Below are 17,909 nucleotides of genomic sequence, written 5' to 3'. Positions count from 1 at the left end.
AGGCTCCAAGACCACTCGGACTGTTCCTAAGTCCTGTGAACTAGACTGGGTGAAATAGTAATAGTTTGTGTATTGCTCCAGATCCTGACTTTCAGAGGAATTCTCACCATCAGGTTGCAGCAGAGGAGAATCGTAACCTGAGAGATGGGTTAGATTTCCACTCCATTTCCAAAGGATTATTGAAACTCCAAGGGGAGCACTAGTAAAGATTAAGTAATTCTTGGAGATTCAGCAGAAGCCAGAAAGAATCCCTTTCCTGGGACAAGTGGCATGCTGACAATTTCATGTGGGTTCCAGGAATTTAACTCAGGATTCAAGAAGTTTTCCAATAGAAATTCATATTTTAAATGCACTACAGACTTCACATTTTTGAAGCCTGATTCACCACCTGCTGACCAATGATAACACACAATTGCTTCTGGAAAGGACACGAGGCCTGCTGTGTGCAGACTGCCTTGGCTTCACTGACAGAGGGAAAGATTTACGAGCAGACAGAAAGCCCGCAAGACCAATTCCAAACAGATGTCCACACTCCACACCCAGCAGAGGGAAACGCCTCTTTGTTTTTGAGAGTCTTACCTAGAAAGCCCTCTGGCCACAAGCTTTGCAGAGCTCAGCTTCCAACAAGATAAACTGAGTCTCCTGCAAGCTGAGCCTTGAAGGGCACAGGCACTAGGGACCGAGGTCCACCAGGGTCTACTCACGCATGCAGTCTCCTCCGTACCAGCCCGCGCGGCACTCGGCGCAGTAGATGCCCTTCACGTAGAAGTCGTCCAGGGTACCCCCCCACGAGCCGTTTCGGCATGTCTTGCAGTTCTCAAAGATGGTACAACCTGAAACATTGCCAGGCAGATGGACGTTAGATTAAGCACATGCAGGTTCTGATGCGCGGACTGAGAGAGAAACTGTGTGCCTTCCCGGACCTCGTCTCCACCAAGGGTATCTGGACCTAGAAAGGGCCCGGAGCCCTTGGGAAAGAGTGTCATTCCCAGGGAAAGGCTAGAGTCACCAGAATTCGGACGGGGGAGTTTAGGAAGATGGTCTGAGCCATCTTCCTAATCAGTGGCTGATTTTTTAAAAGATTCCATTTCTGGTCATAGTTATGAACTTTCATTTTCAATAAAAGACAATACTATTTAAAATTAATTTTTAATCACCCTGTTTTATAAAATAATAGAGATGAAAAGACCTCCCAATTTAAGAAATTGACAGCAAATGCTTATTATTATATTAAAACCAAATCTAGGCGTTCCCACTGTGGTGGGATGGGATCAGCAGCATCTCTGCAGTGTAAGACACAGGTTCAATCCCTGGCCCAGCACAGTGGGTTAAAGGATCCCAGGATTGCTGCAGCTGCAGCACAGGTCACAACTGTGGCTCTGATCTGATCCTCAGCCTAGGAACTCTACACGCCACTGAGTGGGAATAAAAAAAAAAAATCTAAATTACATTGTTGTTTGTACTGAAGGCAAAACCTCTTGCTATTGTAAATTTTTAACATTTTACAAAGATGTCATATCTCACTTATGACCAGTAACCTGAAAGTACTATGAAATACTTAAAATATTTAGTAATAAGTTCTAGAATGGTTTTACACTTTGGTTCTAATTCATTCTTTTTTTAAAAAAAATTATACATTGAGATACTTCACATACCACAAAATTCATTCTTTTAAAATGTACAACTCAATGGGTTTTGGTATATTCTCAGAGTTGTGTCACCATCATGATTATCTAACTTTAGAACATTCCATCTCCTCCCCCACAAAAGACCCTCTACTCATTAGCAGTCACTCTCCGTCCCCCTGCCCCCAGCCCTGGCCACCAGGAATCTACTAGTCATTCCACGTGAATGGAATCATACACCATACGGCCTTTCATGTCAGGCTTTTCTCATTCATAGATGATGTTTCAAGGTAAAATGAAATGACCTGTAGCAAAAAATAGATTCCACCAGTAATGGGTACTTTTTCTCTTCATCAAAGGATCATATGCTTATTGTGGAAGATTTAGAAAATTCAGACAAGAATTCAGCGAAGGCCACCTAAAATTCCACCACTCAGAGAAAAATGATCAGAGAGAAAGAAATACTCTTTGTGCATACACAAACACATTTTTGAAAAATTAGGCTCATACCATATACCATATATTCTGTTTTAATGACTGACTTTAAATTTAATGATCGTAAACATTTTCCCATTCCATTAAACGTTCTTGTATGTCATACATTTCTCTGACTAGAGTGTGCCGTTGGAAACAACTTAATGCCTAATAATGGGCTCACATGGGAAGGCCTGGCCCTCCCTTCCCAGCAGGCCACGCCGGTCCAGGATTGAGCAGTCCGCAGTCAAGGGTTATTTTAAAACATGGTCCCCTGAAAGGTGAGGGATACTAAAGAAAGATAGAGATAACCAATCCCACTTCCTAAAGCAGAGAGCTAATAAGTCCATTGTTCAGCTGTGTGTCCTCGAGCAAACTGCTTGACTTCTCTGTGGCTTGAGGTCCTCATCTGTAAACCCAATGTTAACAACTATGCCTACCTCATAGGGTTGTTCCTGTTGTGGCTCAGAGGGTTAAGAACCGACATGGTATCTGTGAGGATACAGGTTCCATTCCTAGCCTCCCTCAGTGGGTTAAGGAGCTGGTGTTGCTGCAAACTGAGGCATAGTTTGCAGAGGTGGCTTGAATCCTGCGTTGCTGTGGCTGTGGTGCAGGCCGGCAGCTGCAGCTCCGATTAGACCCCTAGCCTGGGAACCTCCATATGCTGAGAGTGAGACCATAAAAAACTTAAATTCACACAGGCACATAGCAAGTGCCCCCAAAATATGAACTATTTATTATTATTACTCTGCATGCCTCTACCTCCACTTGGCTTATCCCCACCAGAGCGTCTATCAATATCATGTTCAAGTTTAACTGCTTATTATCTGTTTCCCTATAATAGACCGAAGTCAAAGACTAAATCTTGTTCAACACTATATCCCCACATATGATATATCTGGTACATAATAAGTATTCAATAAATATTATTGTTTGAGTGAATGAATAAAGGGATACTTGGATGGATGAAAATTGCTCATCTAGGCTTCTATTCAAGATAGCCAGCATAAAAAAAAAAATTAAAAAATGGAGTTCCCATTGTGGCTCAGTGGTTAACGAATCTGACTAGGAACCGTGAGGTTGAGGGTTTGATCCCTGGCCTTGCTCAGTGGGTTAAGGATCTGGCATTGCCGTGAGCTGTGGTGTAGGTTGCAGACGTGGCTCAGATCCCGTGTTGCTGGTAGGCTGGCAGCTGTAGGTCTAATTCGTCCCCTAGCTTGGGTACCTCCATATGCCACGGGTGCAGCCCTAAAAAGCAAAAATTAAGATAGCCAGCATTTTCTTGAGCTGAGAGCATACTTTTTTGCTTTGGGCTAAAATTAGGTCTTCATCAACCTGAAGTTGCAGCATATGGGTGTGATTTCTGCAGGACAGAGACGTGTAGCTCGCTCTTTGCACCCTGTCCTGACTTTGCTTTCCTCTCCCAGGGCCTCCCTCCCAAGAAGATGAATTGCTAATCCATTCATCAAATTTCGTCTGGCTCATACCTGGGTTCCAGTGTGGCCTCTGCATCTTTAAAGGTCATCTTCACCCCTGTGCCACGCTCCCCTCTGATTCCTTGTCCCCTGTGGCACTGAGGAGGCCAGTGGATGCAGAGTCTGACCTCAGTGACCCTCTCTCTCAGCACAGTCACTCCTGGGCTCTTAGGTGCACATCATGAAACCAGCCAGGTGATTAAGATGAGCAGGCTGTGTTAAAAAGACACTAAGGGAGTTCCCCCTATGGTGCAGTGGGCTAAGGATCCGACTGCAGCTGCTCTGGTTCCTGCAGAGGTGGGGGTTTGATCCCCAGCCCAGCACAGTGGACTAAAGGATCCAGCGTTGCTGCAGCTGTGGCTTGGATTCAATCCCTGGCCCAGGAACTTCCATATGCCACAATGTGGCCGTAAAAAACAAACAAAAAAAACCAAGGCACGGGGAAGTAGCTCAAAGAAATGCCAGGAGGGTTAGAAGACTGAGTTCAGAGCTACACAGCTTAGAAATGCACTAAAATATACAGCAAACTTGCTCCAGTGGGGGCGCCAGTGCTGCTGGAAGTCACTGTTGCCATCCCCACCACCACGCCCTGGGCACTGACCCTCATGTAATTACTGCCACCAGAAGAGAAAAGATGGTTATCTATCATAATGACAGAAATGACAGAAATTCTAAAACCAGGCTGAGCTCCCATTTCTCACCTTTGAGACTGGCAAAATTCCCAAATGATGCACTCTGTTGCCAAACTTTGGCAAAAGAATACTCTCATGTGCAGTGGCTGTGGGCACCAAATGCGTGGAGGAGCACTTGGCAAAGACTGGCAAAATGACACAGCACCTCGCTCTGCCTCAGCAACCCTTCTTCCAGGAACCTATCCCAAAGATATGCTGCAAAAATACTAGCTGATACATGCCTGAGGCCATGCACTGTAGTAGTATTTATAACAGCCAAAAGCTAGAAATAACCTAAATACTCATAAACTATGGTAATCCACCCAATGCATTTACATGCAACTGAAAAAAGAAATGGAAAAAAAGGCTTTATATTGTCAGTGAGTGATCTCCAGCATATATTAAGAGAAAAAAGCAAGATAGTTAGCAGTGTTTATGGCATGCTGTCTTTTTGTACAAACAGCAGAATGATACATAAATGTATGTGCATATTTGCATGGATTGTCAAAAATAGCAAAAAGATGGAAACAATACTACCCATATATCAAGTAAGTGGTATAACATCGCAGACAAAATCATAACATCAGTTGGCTTTAAAACATGGTATTTGACTGTACCACGTACTTAGTGAGATATATTCTAAGGTGAATAAAACCCAGAATCATCAGTGATCTTATTGTTAACATGAATAACGCTGTTGTTATTTTGTAAGATTATCCTATAGATAAAGCAAGTAAGGGATTAGGTTACTATTATTAGGAACAGGAGTTTCACTACGAGAGAAAAGATAAATATAAAATCAAAGAAGTTAAGTAACAACCTTGGAATATCACATTTGAACTTGAGTAGCAGTTTAAACTCATTTAGAAAAATATGGGAATTCTTGTCATGGCTCAAGGGAAATGAACCAGACTAGTATGCATGAGGATGCAGGTTTGATCTCTGGACTCACTTGGTGGGTTAAGGATCCTGCATTGCCATGAGCTGTGGTGTAGGTTGCAGATGAGGTTCGGATCTGGCGTTGCTGTGGCTGTGGTGTAGCTCGGCAGTTACAGCTCTGATTCGACCCCTAGCCTGGAAACCTCCACATGGCCATAAGTGAGGCCCTAAAAAGACCAAAAAATAAAAAATAAAAATAAAAAAATTTATGGAATTCCTGTCATGGCTCAGCAGGTTAAGGACCTGACGTTGTCTCTCTGAGGATGCAGGTTCAAACCCTGGTTTCACTCTTTGGGTTAAGGATCCAAGGACACCACAAGCTGCAGTGTAGGTCAGAGATGCAGCTCGGATCTGGTGTTGCTGTGGCTGTGGCATAGGTCACAGCTGCAGTTCTGATTTGACCCCTGGCCTGGGAACTTCCATATGCCATGAGTGTGGCTATAAAAAAGAAAAAAATACATATATGCATAGGAGTTCTCCTGCGGAACAGCAGGTTGGGGGTCTGGTGTCGTCACTGCAGCAGCTTGAGTCACCGCTGTGGCTCAGGTTTGATCCCTGGCCTGGAAAATTCCGCATGCTGTGGGCACGACCCCCCAAATATATATATATATGGTTTCCTAGCTCCATTCACTTAAAAAACCAAACAGAACCTTGTAACAATGACAGTCCAACAGCAAGGCACATCTCAGGTGACCAGATCATGGTGTCAGACAAGAGCTCCATGGAGAAATGGCTGATTCCAGACCTAGGGCAGAAGTTACCCCTGGCCTCACTCAGTGGGTGAAGTATCTGGCATGGCCATGAGCTGTAGGGTAGGTCACAAAAGCTTCTCGGATCCTACCTTACTGTGGCCATGGCATAGGCCAGCAACTGCAGCTCTGATTCGACTCCTGGCCTGGGAACTTGCATATGCCACAGGTGCGACCTTACAAAAAAATCAAAATCAAAATCAATAAATATTTTAAATGCCTGAGGTCATAATGACACTTACGCACACAGAGAAACCTCTCTGATCACCAACAGGGACTGCTGGGACATCAATTCATATCGTTGAAAATTGTTTTTTGTTTTTTTTTTAAAACCTTTCTCTGGCCTTTCTTTTCAGGGCAACCCCATGGTTGCTGTGGGACAGCTCCCCACTACCTAGTTCGAAGATCATTCTCAGCATCAGTCAAGGTGATGAGGTGGCTGCTTCCTGTATGACGTAACAAGAGGTCAGGTACAGATGTGGCCAGTGTGGACGGCCTTCTTTCTTTTTAGGGTCACATCTGTGGCATATGGAAGTTCCTGGGCTCGAGGTCAAATTGGAGCAGCTTGTGGCAATGCTGGATCCTTAACCCACTGAGCAGGCCAGAGATCGAAACTGCATCCTCATGGGTACTAGCTGCGTTCTTAACCTGCTGAGCCACAATGGGAACTCCTGGATGGCCTTCTGTATGAAGCAACAGGTAGCCCACAGCACTGCCTATAAAGTTCTCTTACTTATCCTGTGACCCGTGCCATCTCATCAAACTCTCACAACAGTAACTGCTAAGCTTTTGAAAACACCAAAAATCATTCAGAGACATCAGTACCTGCTCCAAGGACCCCTAGTCAGAAGACTCTGGCTTAGCTCTCAACACTTCCTTAGAAAATTGGAGGCACTGCTCCACCGTTTTCCTATATACCACACTCAGCATGAGAGACTTGGAAGAGTGGGTTTCTTTTCTGGATCTGATGTGCAAAGGTTACACTGAGGTTGCTCCTGTTTTAAAGCTCAGCAGGACTCTCTTCCAAGAGGGAAGAAGGTTTAGAAGTATCACTTGTACATCTGAGCCCGGGTTTCTTTCCTCTGCTATAGGTTTCCTCAAAAGAAAGTTCCTGGTAGTTAACGAGTATCATTTTCTGTGTTTGTTAAAGAGGAGAGGCAGAAAGGAGAGACACTCCCCAAGTACACTGGACATCCTTTTAGTCTTTAGTTTAAGGAAGATATATTTTAAATTCTCTATGCCCTCCTTTCCATCAGGCATAGAAGAGAAAAGTTAAGACTCCCCTGGGAGAAATGACACTTACAAGGCAGCAGAGCTGAAAGCACCAAGAAAACATTCAATGATTTGTCAATCACACTGGAAACATCGGAAGTGTGAAGCTCAGGGGCCGCACTGCCTCTACGCAGGCCCTTCTGTGAAGAAAGACAATCACTGTCCCCTCTCTGGTGGGGGCCCAGGGAAGTGGGGGTGTGGGATAAGGCAGGTCCAGCTGATGAAAAGGCAAAGGACTGGGCACCACAACTGGGAAGGTTCCACCTCACCCCAGGATGCTCTCATATTACTGGGACCACCTCCCGAATGGCCAGCTCAGGGCAGGAGCATCATCCTCAACTTCTGCCCTTCCCTTCCTTTCCCCACCCGACCAACCCCAAACTGTCATCACCTCCACTCTCCTTAATAGCAACCCCTCCTCCTCTCTCCATCCACAGGCTTTCTGCCCATCAAGGTCCCCATCACTCCTCCCCTGCTTCTAATCACGTCCTTCCTCCAAGCCTTTCTCCACATTGTAGTTAAAGAGAAAATTGGCTTTCACCTCTTCACTAAAGGATCTCCAACATTACTAAGCAGCTTCAGGAAATAGCCCAAACATCATAGCACAGCCTGCAAAGCCCTACAGGGTCTCACCCCTGTTCTCTCCTTCAGATTGTTCTCCCTCTCCCTCTCTCCCTCTCTCTGGCTGTGCCTGTGACATGTGGAAGTTCCTGGGTGAGGGACTGAACGCATGCCACAGCAGTGACCTGGACTGCTACAGTGAAAACGGTGGGTCCTTAATCCACTGCACCACAAGAGAACTCCCAGATTGTTCTCTCTTGATCTTTTGTCGGTCTTTCTCTCCATTTTTCTCACCTCCCTCTCCCTCTCTCAGACACACACCCCTCTCCAGCCAGACTGAGCTACTTACAACCCCATAAACTCCATGAATTCTCTTGCCACAGGACCTTAGCACGTGCTATTCTCTACGGCTGGACCTCTTTACGAAATCTCCTTCAGGCTTTTCATTTTGCTGTTTCCATCTTCAGCACACACATCACTCCTCTAATAGATCACGGACCCGCGTCCTCATCCAGGCTCTCAAGGTACTCGTGTTTCTCTATCATAGCACCTGCCACTCTATAGTCCAGCCACATGTTAATTCCTCCATCTCCCTCCTAAGGCTGCAAGCTCTGGGAATGCCAGGAATGTGTCTTCTTAAAAAACATTTTATTCCCAGTACCTGCCATGGTATATAGGAGCTACTCGGACTGTTTGTTAAATGAATGAGTAAATGAGTCAACAACTTTATAAGTTTTACACTGAAAAGAGTGTTAATTCCTCTGAGTCCTGTGCTTATGGTGAGAGTGGGTTGATTAGGGCCCTTTAATCATCATGGTGTCTCAGCCTCCTGAGGTCAACCTGTCAGCATTCAAGTGACAGGTTGCTCCCACTGGTGACTTCAGAAAACGTGCAGGCAACCTGAAGTCTCCCCTTGCACACTCACCTGGGTGAATCAGGCAGGAGTCACACTCATTCTCCTCGTTTCTGCAGCAAGGGATGGTATAACCCACCACTTCCTTCTTTCCAGGGCAGACGCACTCAATCTGATCATATTCACAACACTCCCGACACATGATATTCCACTCGGCTCCGGGCAGGCTTCATTAATGACTGTGTACTCTGAAACAGAAACCAGCAGGCAGGAACAGGTAAGACCCAGAAGTGCTCTACTGCTAAGAAGCAATCTTGTCCTACAAAGGTGTCGTCCTGCCTGAACAAAGGAGGAGACCATGTGGATTCTTCCCAGGCCAGTGTCTCCAGGGTGGGGGGGACCTACCTCCAAGGATGTTCAAAACCATCCAGTGGGACACAGATGAAATTTTTTTGGAACTGCTATTCATTTTTATTTTTTTAATCAAAAAAAGAAATTATGTTTGATCAATACATAATCTAAGTAACCAACACACATACACATAAATAATTTATAAACAACCAAACACCTCTGGAGTGTCTATGCTCATTTCTATTTCTGCTGGAGTGCACCAGGCCACCGCTTACAGCTACACAGGTTGTGCACTGCACAACTCCAGGAGGAACAGTTCAGCTGCATAACTGTATAGCACAGCCCAGGCATGTGGGCCATTAAAAAGGTTGGTGACCACACTCTAGATCAGGTCATTCAAGTGCAAGGCTGAATGCCAAGTAGAGACCTGTCATTTCCTCTCAACTTGGCTCTTCGAATTTGCAGCATGCCGTTTTTATGGTACCTTCAAAGCTAAAACCAACAGAAAAGACAAAAAGTATCTTAATTAGTATGGCTGGGAGAATTTCAGTGTTTTACAAGAGTGAATTCACTGGCAGAACTTCATTCAATCCCCAAATACAACTGAGTGTTCTTTCCCATGAGGAAAAAAAGTATTCCTTTCTGAGTAGAATTTCTTTCTTTCTTTTTAAAAATATACCTTAAGTAAATGAAAGGGAAAAAAACCATCTGGCAAAACCTATGAGAGGAATCAGTAAAAAAGCTATCCAGAGGAATCCAGGCTAAGAAACAGATGTAGCTTTGATTTGCTCTTCCTTCCCCAACTCTCTGCTACTAAATATTTTGCACAAAGATGACGATTGAAGCAGAAATAGGTCAGATATTTGAGGAATAAAGAGACTCTAGCTTCCCTGTGAAGCCTTCCCTAAAAACCCAGGCAGGGATCCCCAACATGCACCCTAGGCCCATATAAACCAATCCTAATATCTGTGGTGGCTTCAAACCTCTTGAATTTCATAGTTTAGTTTTCTGCTTTCTTCCCCTAAACTTGGCAGTTGGACACAGAGCTGATCATTCTTAATTTGCCAAGTAGAGCCATTTAAAGAAATTCTCGCCATCTCCTCTCAGCCCCTGGTCCTAAAAACATTCTAGCATCATAGAAAAGTACCACTTGTATACTAAGGGATAGGTTCTTAGCTTGCATACATTTAGTTGGATGAAAAAAAAAATCCTTATTTCTTTTCCACAAAATTCCTTATTTCTTTTCCATCTTTGTGGGTCGGCAAAGATGCTCACACTGGCATTCGGGAACAACTGGTTTAGGCCAGCGTGGTACTGTTACCACTGAGATTTTGTTTCCTATGCTATTCTGTGAGCCCTTCCAGGGCAGACACCAGAATTTACTTAGCCAAGCTTCCCATGGTTCTGATTTTGGCTGGATGATGTGAATTCGAAACTCTAGATGAGAACTTAATGGTTAAAAGTGAAGGGAAGCAGACGAACACATAGGAGTAAATCGCCATATCAGTCTTAGATGGGACAGCAAAAACAACAAAAGAAAAACATGTAAATTGGACTTCATCAAAATTAAAAATGTTTGCACAAAACCAAGGGCATTCTCAAGAAAGTGAAAAGCCAACCTACAAAATGGGGAGAAATTTGCAAGAGGTGCTTGATAAATATGTGTGAAATGAACTGGCCTTAACTCTAGAGTTACCCTTCCTCCAACAGTCAAATATTTCCATCCAGTGGGTCTAGCTCGGAGCTACAAGCCAAGAGAGCTGACTGCCCCATAATTTCCTGCTCTCAGTACCAGGGCACTATCCCCCCCATGGTGAGGTGTCGGGGACAGTTGGTCCAGGCTGCCTAACTTGGGTCAAAGTTCCTTGGCACCAGCCTCCTCTCCTCTCTCCACATCGAATATGCTATGGGGTGTGGCTCATGTCTGACCCTTCCCTCTGTGCTCCCTAAGGCGAGCACTCCGCCCTTCTAGGTTCTCTAAGAATTCACAAATACTAATGACTCCGGTGGGGGGGGGGGACGGGGGGAGCACTGGAAGAACAGATGTTAGCTGCAACTTGTATAAGCCTCTGTACTTCAATGTGGAAGGCCACGTAAGGTATGCTCTACTCCTGTTTTCTCTAAGCATCAGGCATGCCCACCTCTGGCCCAGCCACGGAATATTGCAGGCCTCCCTTTACCCAGAAATTAATTTCCTAAAATGCACGGGTATTTCTCTTTATTCAATGAGCAAGCCCACCTCTGCCCCCCTCAAGCGCATTATACGAGCTTTATAGGTAAGGTCCAGACTATTGCATCCTCTTAGCCAAAGGGAATGATCCCAGGGAAGTCCACTTCTATACTGTCAGCCAAGACAGCCGGGTGGCGCCTTTCCAAGGACTCTATGTGGCAAAAAGGATAATGGTCCAAAGATGTCCATATCCTGACGCCCGAGACCCAGGAAAATGTTACCTTACATGGCAAAGAGGATTTTGCAGATGGGATTAATTTAACACTCTTGAGTGGGAAGAGAACGCCCGCTTGTCCCAGTGGACTCAATGAAATCCCAAGGCAAGAGGATCAGAGTCAGAGACGGAGATGCAACAAGAGAAGCACTGGATGCATCGGAGTGATGTGCTTTCACAATGGAAGAAGGGACCACGACTCAAAGAATGGAGGCAGCCTCTAGACAGCGGACAGGGCAAGGGAACAAATCCTCCCCTAGACCATCCTGAAGGAACGCAGACCTGCCATCACCTTGATTTTGGCCGCCTAAGACTCATTTCGGACTCCTGTGCTCCAGGACTGCACAAAAACACACTTGGTGTGTGGTGATGTGTTATAGCATCTACAGGGACCTGACGTACTGTGTCTTCTCTCTAAAGAAAGATTAACCTGCAGCCAGTCATTTAACTACCCTGGTCCTCAGTTTCCCCACTAAGCACAGCACCAAGAATGTGCGTGAACTGATGGATGCATTCTTTCATTCCACATGTATTTACTGAGTGTCCACTACCTCCCGGGTAGGAGACTGGGTGCTGGGACACAGTGGAGAGAAGAAAGGACACCATCCTTGGCCCCATGGGACTCACGGTCTTACAGAGGAAGAGATATTGGATAAAGGACTCCACGCACAGGATCACTCACTGTGACAAGGAAGAGGTAGGATGCTATGAGAACAAATGGGTGGTCATGAAGGGACATGAACAGAAAATCTACAGGACTCACAGGGTTAAGGGTGTTTAAATAAAATCACAAATAGAAATCTAGGAGTTCCCATTGTGGCTCAGCAGGTTAAGAACCTGATATAGTCTCCACGAGGATGTTTGATCCCTGACCTTGCTCAGTGGGTTAAGGATCCGGAATTGCCATGAGCTGTGGTATAGGTTGGCAGCTGCAGCCTCAATTAGACCCCTAGCCTGGGAACTTCAATATGCCACAGATGAGGCTGTAAAAAGAAGACGAAGAAAAGAAATCTATTTGCCAAGATAAGACCACTTCCCAGGAATATGGAAGTGATGGAGGAAGGGTCGGTTTTAATGGTTCATTGACTCGGTGGCTCTGGTCTGGTAAGTCCACCACCCTTCTTTCTCCTTCAGCTTGAACAGAGACAGGAAAGTGCCCTCAAAATACACATGTAAGAAACAAATAGGTAAGTGGGATATTCTATGAGAAAAACTTAAAGTTGACCAGCTGAAGAGATTTGAAGACCAGAGGACTCTCCTGGTCTTCTCCGTCTCCATCTATCAGAACTGCATTTACAAAAGGGGGGCACCTCCCTCGTTTAACTTTAGCTGCACACATTTCAGGGAATTACAATAGGATGCTAAGGCCAGTTCCAGAAACTAGGATTTAGAGAAATTCCAACAGCAGTAGAAAGCTACCAAAAGTTTTCCTATGTGTACACTAAAGCACTTGAGCATTTATTGTTTATGCAGTGTAATTTTCAAAATGTCCTAGTGAGGTCCTTTTGAGTTAAAATGAGCGGGTCCATCCTCTTCACTTTAGCAGTAAGGAAAAGAACTAAGTAGGGAAGAAGCAAAGAGAAAATCAAAGAACTTTTTCTAAAGGAATTCTGAGGGGAAGGGAAGGCTCACAGAATTCTAGGTTTAGGGAGGAGGTGAACAAGTCTGCTGCTTAGGGGGAAAAAGGCCAGGACATCCTCCAGCTTCAATGGCTGCTGGAGTTGAGCAAATGTTACTTTGTCTTCCACCTTTAAGAGAAAAGCATTATAAAGCTGAAAATGACTTATTCTGTCAGTGCTTCCCAGGAAATAAGCACAAATTATGCACCAAGAACTCAGAGAGCACTGCCCTAGGATCAGCCAAGGTACCAACAGGTCAAGAGCATGCCTGTAATCACACAGCAAAACTAAACTTACAGAGTTTGGGGCACCGCAGACATTCATCCATCTCTAACTCTTCCATTAGATAAAATATCTATTTTTTTCTTTACCAAACACTCCCTATTTTAATATAAAAATTCTTTGTGAAAGCTTCAAAACATAAGATCATTCGTAGAGGAATAAAAAGTATTCAGAAATAATCTTCACATTCTATTGTTTATCCTTCTATTGTCATCATTTAATGGACATATATATCCACATATAGAAACTGAAAGATGTGTACCCAATGTTCTTACCTCTCAAAACTGGTAACTTCTTATGGCTGTGTTGTGTGTGTGTGTTTTCTTTTTTAGAAACTGCTTATTTTCTTTATTTCAGTCATGGACATTTTCTCTTGACCTTGAGTAGTCTGCAAAAGTGATTTTAAATTGCTGCATCATTATCCTGTGTGTGCACAAGCATTTCTCTTCCTTCTTTTTTTACTCAGGGTAAACCAGTATCAAGAGAGTTGCAAAGTGCTTTGGTATCATAAGCTTTGCCCAAGCCCTTCTGTGGGTGCCATGCTTGGAGCAGCCATCCTGGTATCTCCTGCACAGAGTAGAGATTCAGTTATACAAAAAGAGGTCAATCCAGCTCTGGTTTTTTCAGAATTCAGGTTGGAAAATGGAAGACATTTAACCTCTCAGTCCTGCTTTATCCATGCAAATACCAAGGCAATGAAAACAATGCTGATACACTGGCATGGGTTCCGCTTTCATAGATGGCGTGAACAAACGAATGAGTGAAAGAAAGCTGGCCGTCACCATTGCCACCAGCACTATTTTGCACAGTCCCTTATCAACGTGACAGCCTGCTTTAAGCTCTCCAGTGCTAGTGTATTTTCACTGCCAACAAGATGGAGAACACTTAAGCCCTCAAACAGCAGGGGCTTGACTCACACAATGGCAGAGGGAGCAATTGCGTCCCCTTAGTGCTGTCTCAGAGGGCCACATTTTCAACACTAGTTTTTGTGGGGTTTTTTTTTTTTTTTTTTTTCATTTTTAGGGCCACACCCACAGCATATGGAGGTTCCCAGGCTAGGTGTGGAATTGATAACCAAGGGCCTACACCACAGCCACAGCAACACTAGATCCAAGCCAGCCTCGTCTGTGACCTACACCACAACTCATGGCAACACCAGATCCTTAACCCACTGAGTGAGGCCAGGGATCGAACCTGAGTCCTCATGGATACTAGTCAGATTCATCTCCACTGAGCCACGATGGGAACTCCTCAACACTAGGGTTTAAGGAACTAATGTTGACATAGTGGCTACTGAGGTCAAACTGAAAAAAGTCAGAAAATTGTGGATGAAAACATGAGTCAGTCTGTTCCCTGTAGGATGGAAATATCAGTTGTCAGACCACAGGCCCAGGCTGAGGTCATCCCAGGAGGTAGCAAAGAAAAGTGCTTTTATCACGGCTCACTCCTCCTTGATGTTAGAATCTGCCTTTGTATCCAGCAAAGAACCCACAGCCCTCCCATCTACCCACCTTTAATGACAATTTCTCCTGAGAAGTTTTACTCTCTTCTGTATTTTACAAACCTCCGGAGACCAGAGGAAGAAAAAAAGAAGAAGTAGGAAGCAGAGAGATCTACAACGAGGCAGCTCGGGCTCTGCTCCTGTCCACACGCGCCGACCCCCACTGCCGCTACTATCTGAACTCCCCATGTTCACTTCTAATGCACAACATTCCTAACTGCCTGAGGGTCTGACTGCCTGCTCGGCGAGGCTGATGACAGATGCCAGGCAGGCAAATCCCAGGCAGAAATGCTGTGAGGCAGAGTGACGTGATGGAACAGTTACTGGGGCCCTTGGTGACGCAATACATCCTCCTGAGCCTTTGAGAACCATCCCGTCACCGAGTGACCCTCCGTCCCAGCCTGGCTGGACTTCCAACCTCAGCAACCTCCTTCTTCCCCTTCTCACAGCTCCTCCTGTTAATGATAGCTGGAAAGTTGATGCCTTCATCAGTCCCTTTTGGGTATCAGGAGTGATAAAACTTTCAATGGATTCCCTAGAAATCTAGTTTGTAGGCACTAGGACACTGGAGAGGGGGAGGGAGGCAAAAATCCGTTTGTCATTTCCTTCCCCTCTTCATCCTTTACTGAGGACACGGCTCCTCACTGTCACTCCTCATTCATTCTCCTCTCTCCCCGGGTCCCAGCCCCCATGGGAAGGTAGCTGAGCCTTTAAAACATACCAGCGCATTGAAGACTCATGATGACCCTTCATTTAACAGATGAGGAAACAGAAGAACAGAGAGGGTCACTAAATGGCCCCAGGTAGCACAGCACTCGGGTGAAAGAAGAAAGATCACAAGCCAGCTCTTTCTGGGGCCACCATCTGGTTCCTTTCCAACACAATCCTTTGATTCTAAAGAGTTCACGCTTCTGACTTTAGAGATGAAGAATGCAGCATTGGTGAAGCAGACACACCTGGGAGTCAGACCACCCAGATTTTAAACCTCAATCTGTCCCGCTTTTATGGGGCTGGACAATCATAGAAAAGACACCGTGCTGTGGCATTTCTCCTAAACCTCAAAAGAATGGAGGTACGTTGATGGGGTTGTTGCTATCACTGCAGGTAAACAGGCAATGAGCATAAAGGGCTTTGGAAGGAAAAGTGCATGTTGGTCAAGATATTACCGTTATTCTCTGTAAAATAAAAAACCATCACGTATGTGGCTGAGATAGAGATGCTAAGGGAGCAAAGGGCTTGAGTCATAATATCTCCTCCGGAGGCCCGTACATACGTGGCATTTTCAAGCAGTCTGTCCTTATTTATATCATAGCATTCTGGGTCTCTCCCCCTTGCTTCTAGATTGCCTTGTCTCTTTTTTCTAATACCTCCCTCTTCAGACACCTATTTAAATAGAACATACCTCACCTCCCGCTGCTTCTCTTCTAGAAATAGACTTTCTACATCTATAGTCAAAGGAAACAAAACCCAAACGCTAGCATCTTGGGAGAGCCCCCCAGTTGCTCTTATCCTCGACAACTGTGGTGCTAGAAATCCTTGAAGGACAGCTGCTTCTGGGTTATTTCAAACATTGGCATATGAGCTGAAGAGATCTTATTATTTTTTTTTATTAGCATTGGCTACTACAAAGTAATTTCATAATGCATCTAAAAGTACTTGGCGATAGAACTCGGGCAAATATTAGGTCAAACAAAGCATTAAAATGTATAAGTTAAAAACAATAAAACTTGGGAGTTCCCATTGTGGCTCAGCTGTAATGAACCCAACTAGGATCCATGAGAATGTGGGTTCAATCCCTGGCCTTTCTCAGTGGGTTGAGGATCCAGCGTTGTTGTGAGCTGCGGTATGGGTCGCAGACATGGCTTGGATCCCACGTTACTGTGGCTGTGGTGTAGGCCAGCGGTTGCAGCTCCGATTAGACCCCCTAGCCTGGGAATTTCCTTATGCCACAGGTGTGGCCCTAAAAAGCAAAAACAAACAAAAATTTACTGTTTTTCAATAAAACAAGCTGTATCCTAAAAATCCAATCTGGACTTACCCAGACCTAAAAATTCTACAAACTATCCACCTGTTCCTGAACGTTCCACACTTTTAAAACCTTTTTTCTGTGTCAGAGTCTGTCACGGCTCTATGGGGGTCCTGGTCAACCGCCATCAACCTCTTTGCCAAGAGCTACCAAAGTCAGTGCTGCTGTCTTCACTTCCAGGTTCACTGATGCCAGGCAGAAGCCAGATTTTCCTCCTACCAAAGGCAGGTGGCCAAGAGCAGATGTCAAGCTGAGGGAGGGTGATGCCTTTATAATGGTATGTCCTGTGGTTCACTAAGCCCTGAGCTGGCAGCAGTCTGGGGCAGGCTAGCCCTCATTATAGTTACCTCCTCCAGCTCTGCAAGCTAGAACAAGACGAAAGGGAACTTCTTTCTGCCTAGGGATTCCTGGCTGGCTCGACCCTTGAATCACAACAGGTGGTCATGAGCGACATCTCATGTTTGGGTGATAACATCACTGACCCTGAATCACCTACTCTGCAAGACACCATCCCCTCAAACCCCTGCAAGAGTTTACCACTGGCCCTATTTCAAAAGTGGAGCACAGCATGTGGAAGGCATTTCACCCTAAGGTTGGACGGTAGGAGCAAGATTAAAGCAGAGGAAGAAAGCCAATCTTAAAGAAATAAATGTATGGTGAATCTTTAGGAATTGTTTTGCTCTAACACAGAGTCACAGATGAGTAGGATAGGACTGTGGTCCAAGGTGAAGTGGGCCTCGAAGGACCAGGTAACTTCCATTTTACTAGAGACAGAACAGCCAATATTTCTCCTTCTTAATTCCTTGTGAAAGGTGTGCTACTGGGAAAAATAGCCAAAAGGAGAGGAGTAGGAGATGACTTTAATTTCCTGAGTACTCCCTTTTTGCAAAGCATTATACTATTTTAAATAGATTATCTCACTTAGTACCTGCAATAAACCTATAATAAAGACACTCTTCTCTGCAGTGTACAGGCTGGAAGGTGGCAAGACCATCTTAAAGAAGTTAAGTAATTTGCCAAAAAGCCAACCATAAATGGTGGAGCTAGGATGCAAACACTGGGCCCTA

The 17,909-nt window shown here is 44.9% G+C and overlaps 1 protein-coding gene across 6 annotated transcripts in view; it reads right to left on the bottom strand.

Moving 5' to 3' along the window:
- PAMR1 (peptidase domain containing associated with muscle regeneration 1) overlaps positions 1-17,909 on the bottom strand; it is a 169,226-nt gene that overhangs the window by 50,029 nt on the left and 101,288 nt on the right. For 3 of the 6 annotated variants that reach the window (XM_021079921.1, XM_021079923.1, XM_013994404.2), the window contains 3 exons: positions 13,591-13,703; positions 8,692-8,867; positions 705-833 (listed from right to left, as the gene is read on the bottom strand). In XM_021079921.1, the coding sequence (XP_020935580.1) occupies positions 705-833; positions 8,692-8,821 (259 nt within the window). In that variant the 5' untranslated portion in view covers positions 8,822-8,867; positions 13,591-13,703. 6 annotated transcript variants of the gene reach the window in all.

Source organism: Sus scrofa, chromosome 2 (genome assembly GCF_000003025.6).
Source record: "Sus scrofa isolate TJ Tabasco breed Duroc chromosome 2, Sscrofa11.1, whole genome shotgun sequence".
NCBI lineage: Eukaryota > Metazoa > Chordata > Mammalia > Artiodactyla > Suidae > Sus > Sus scrofa.
Note: the sequence above shows the minus strand (reverse complement) of the source record. Positions and strands in the feature narration are given on the sequence as shown.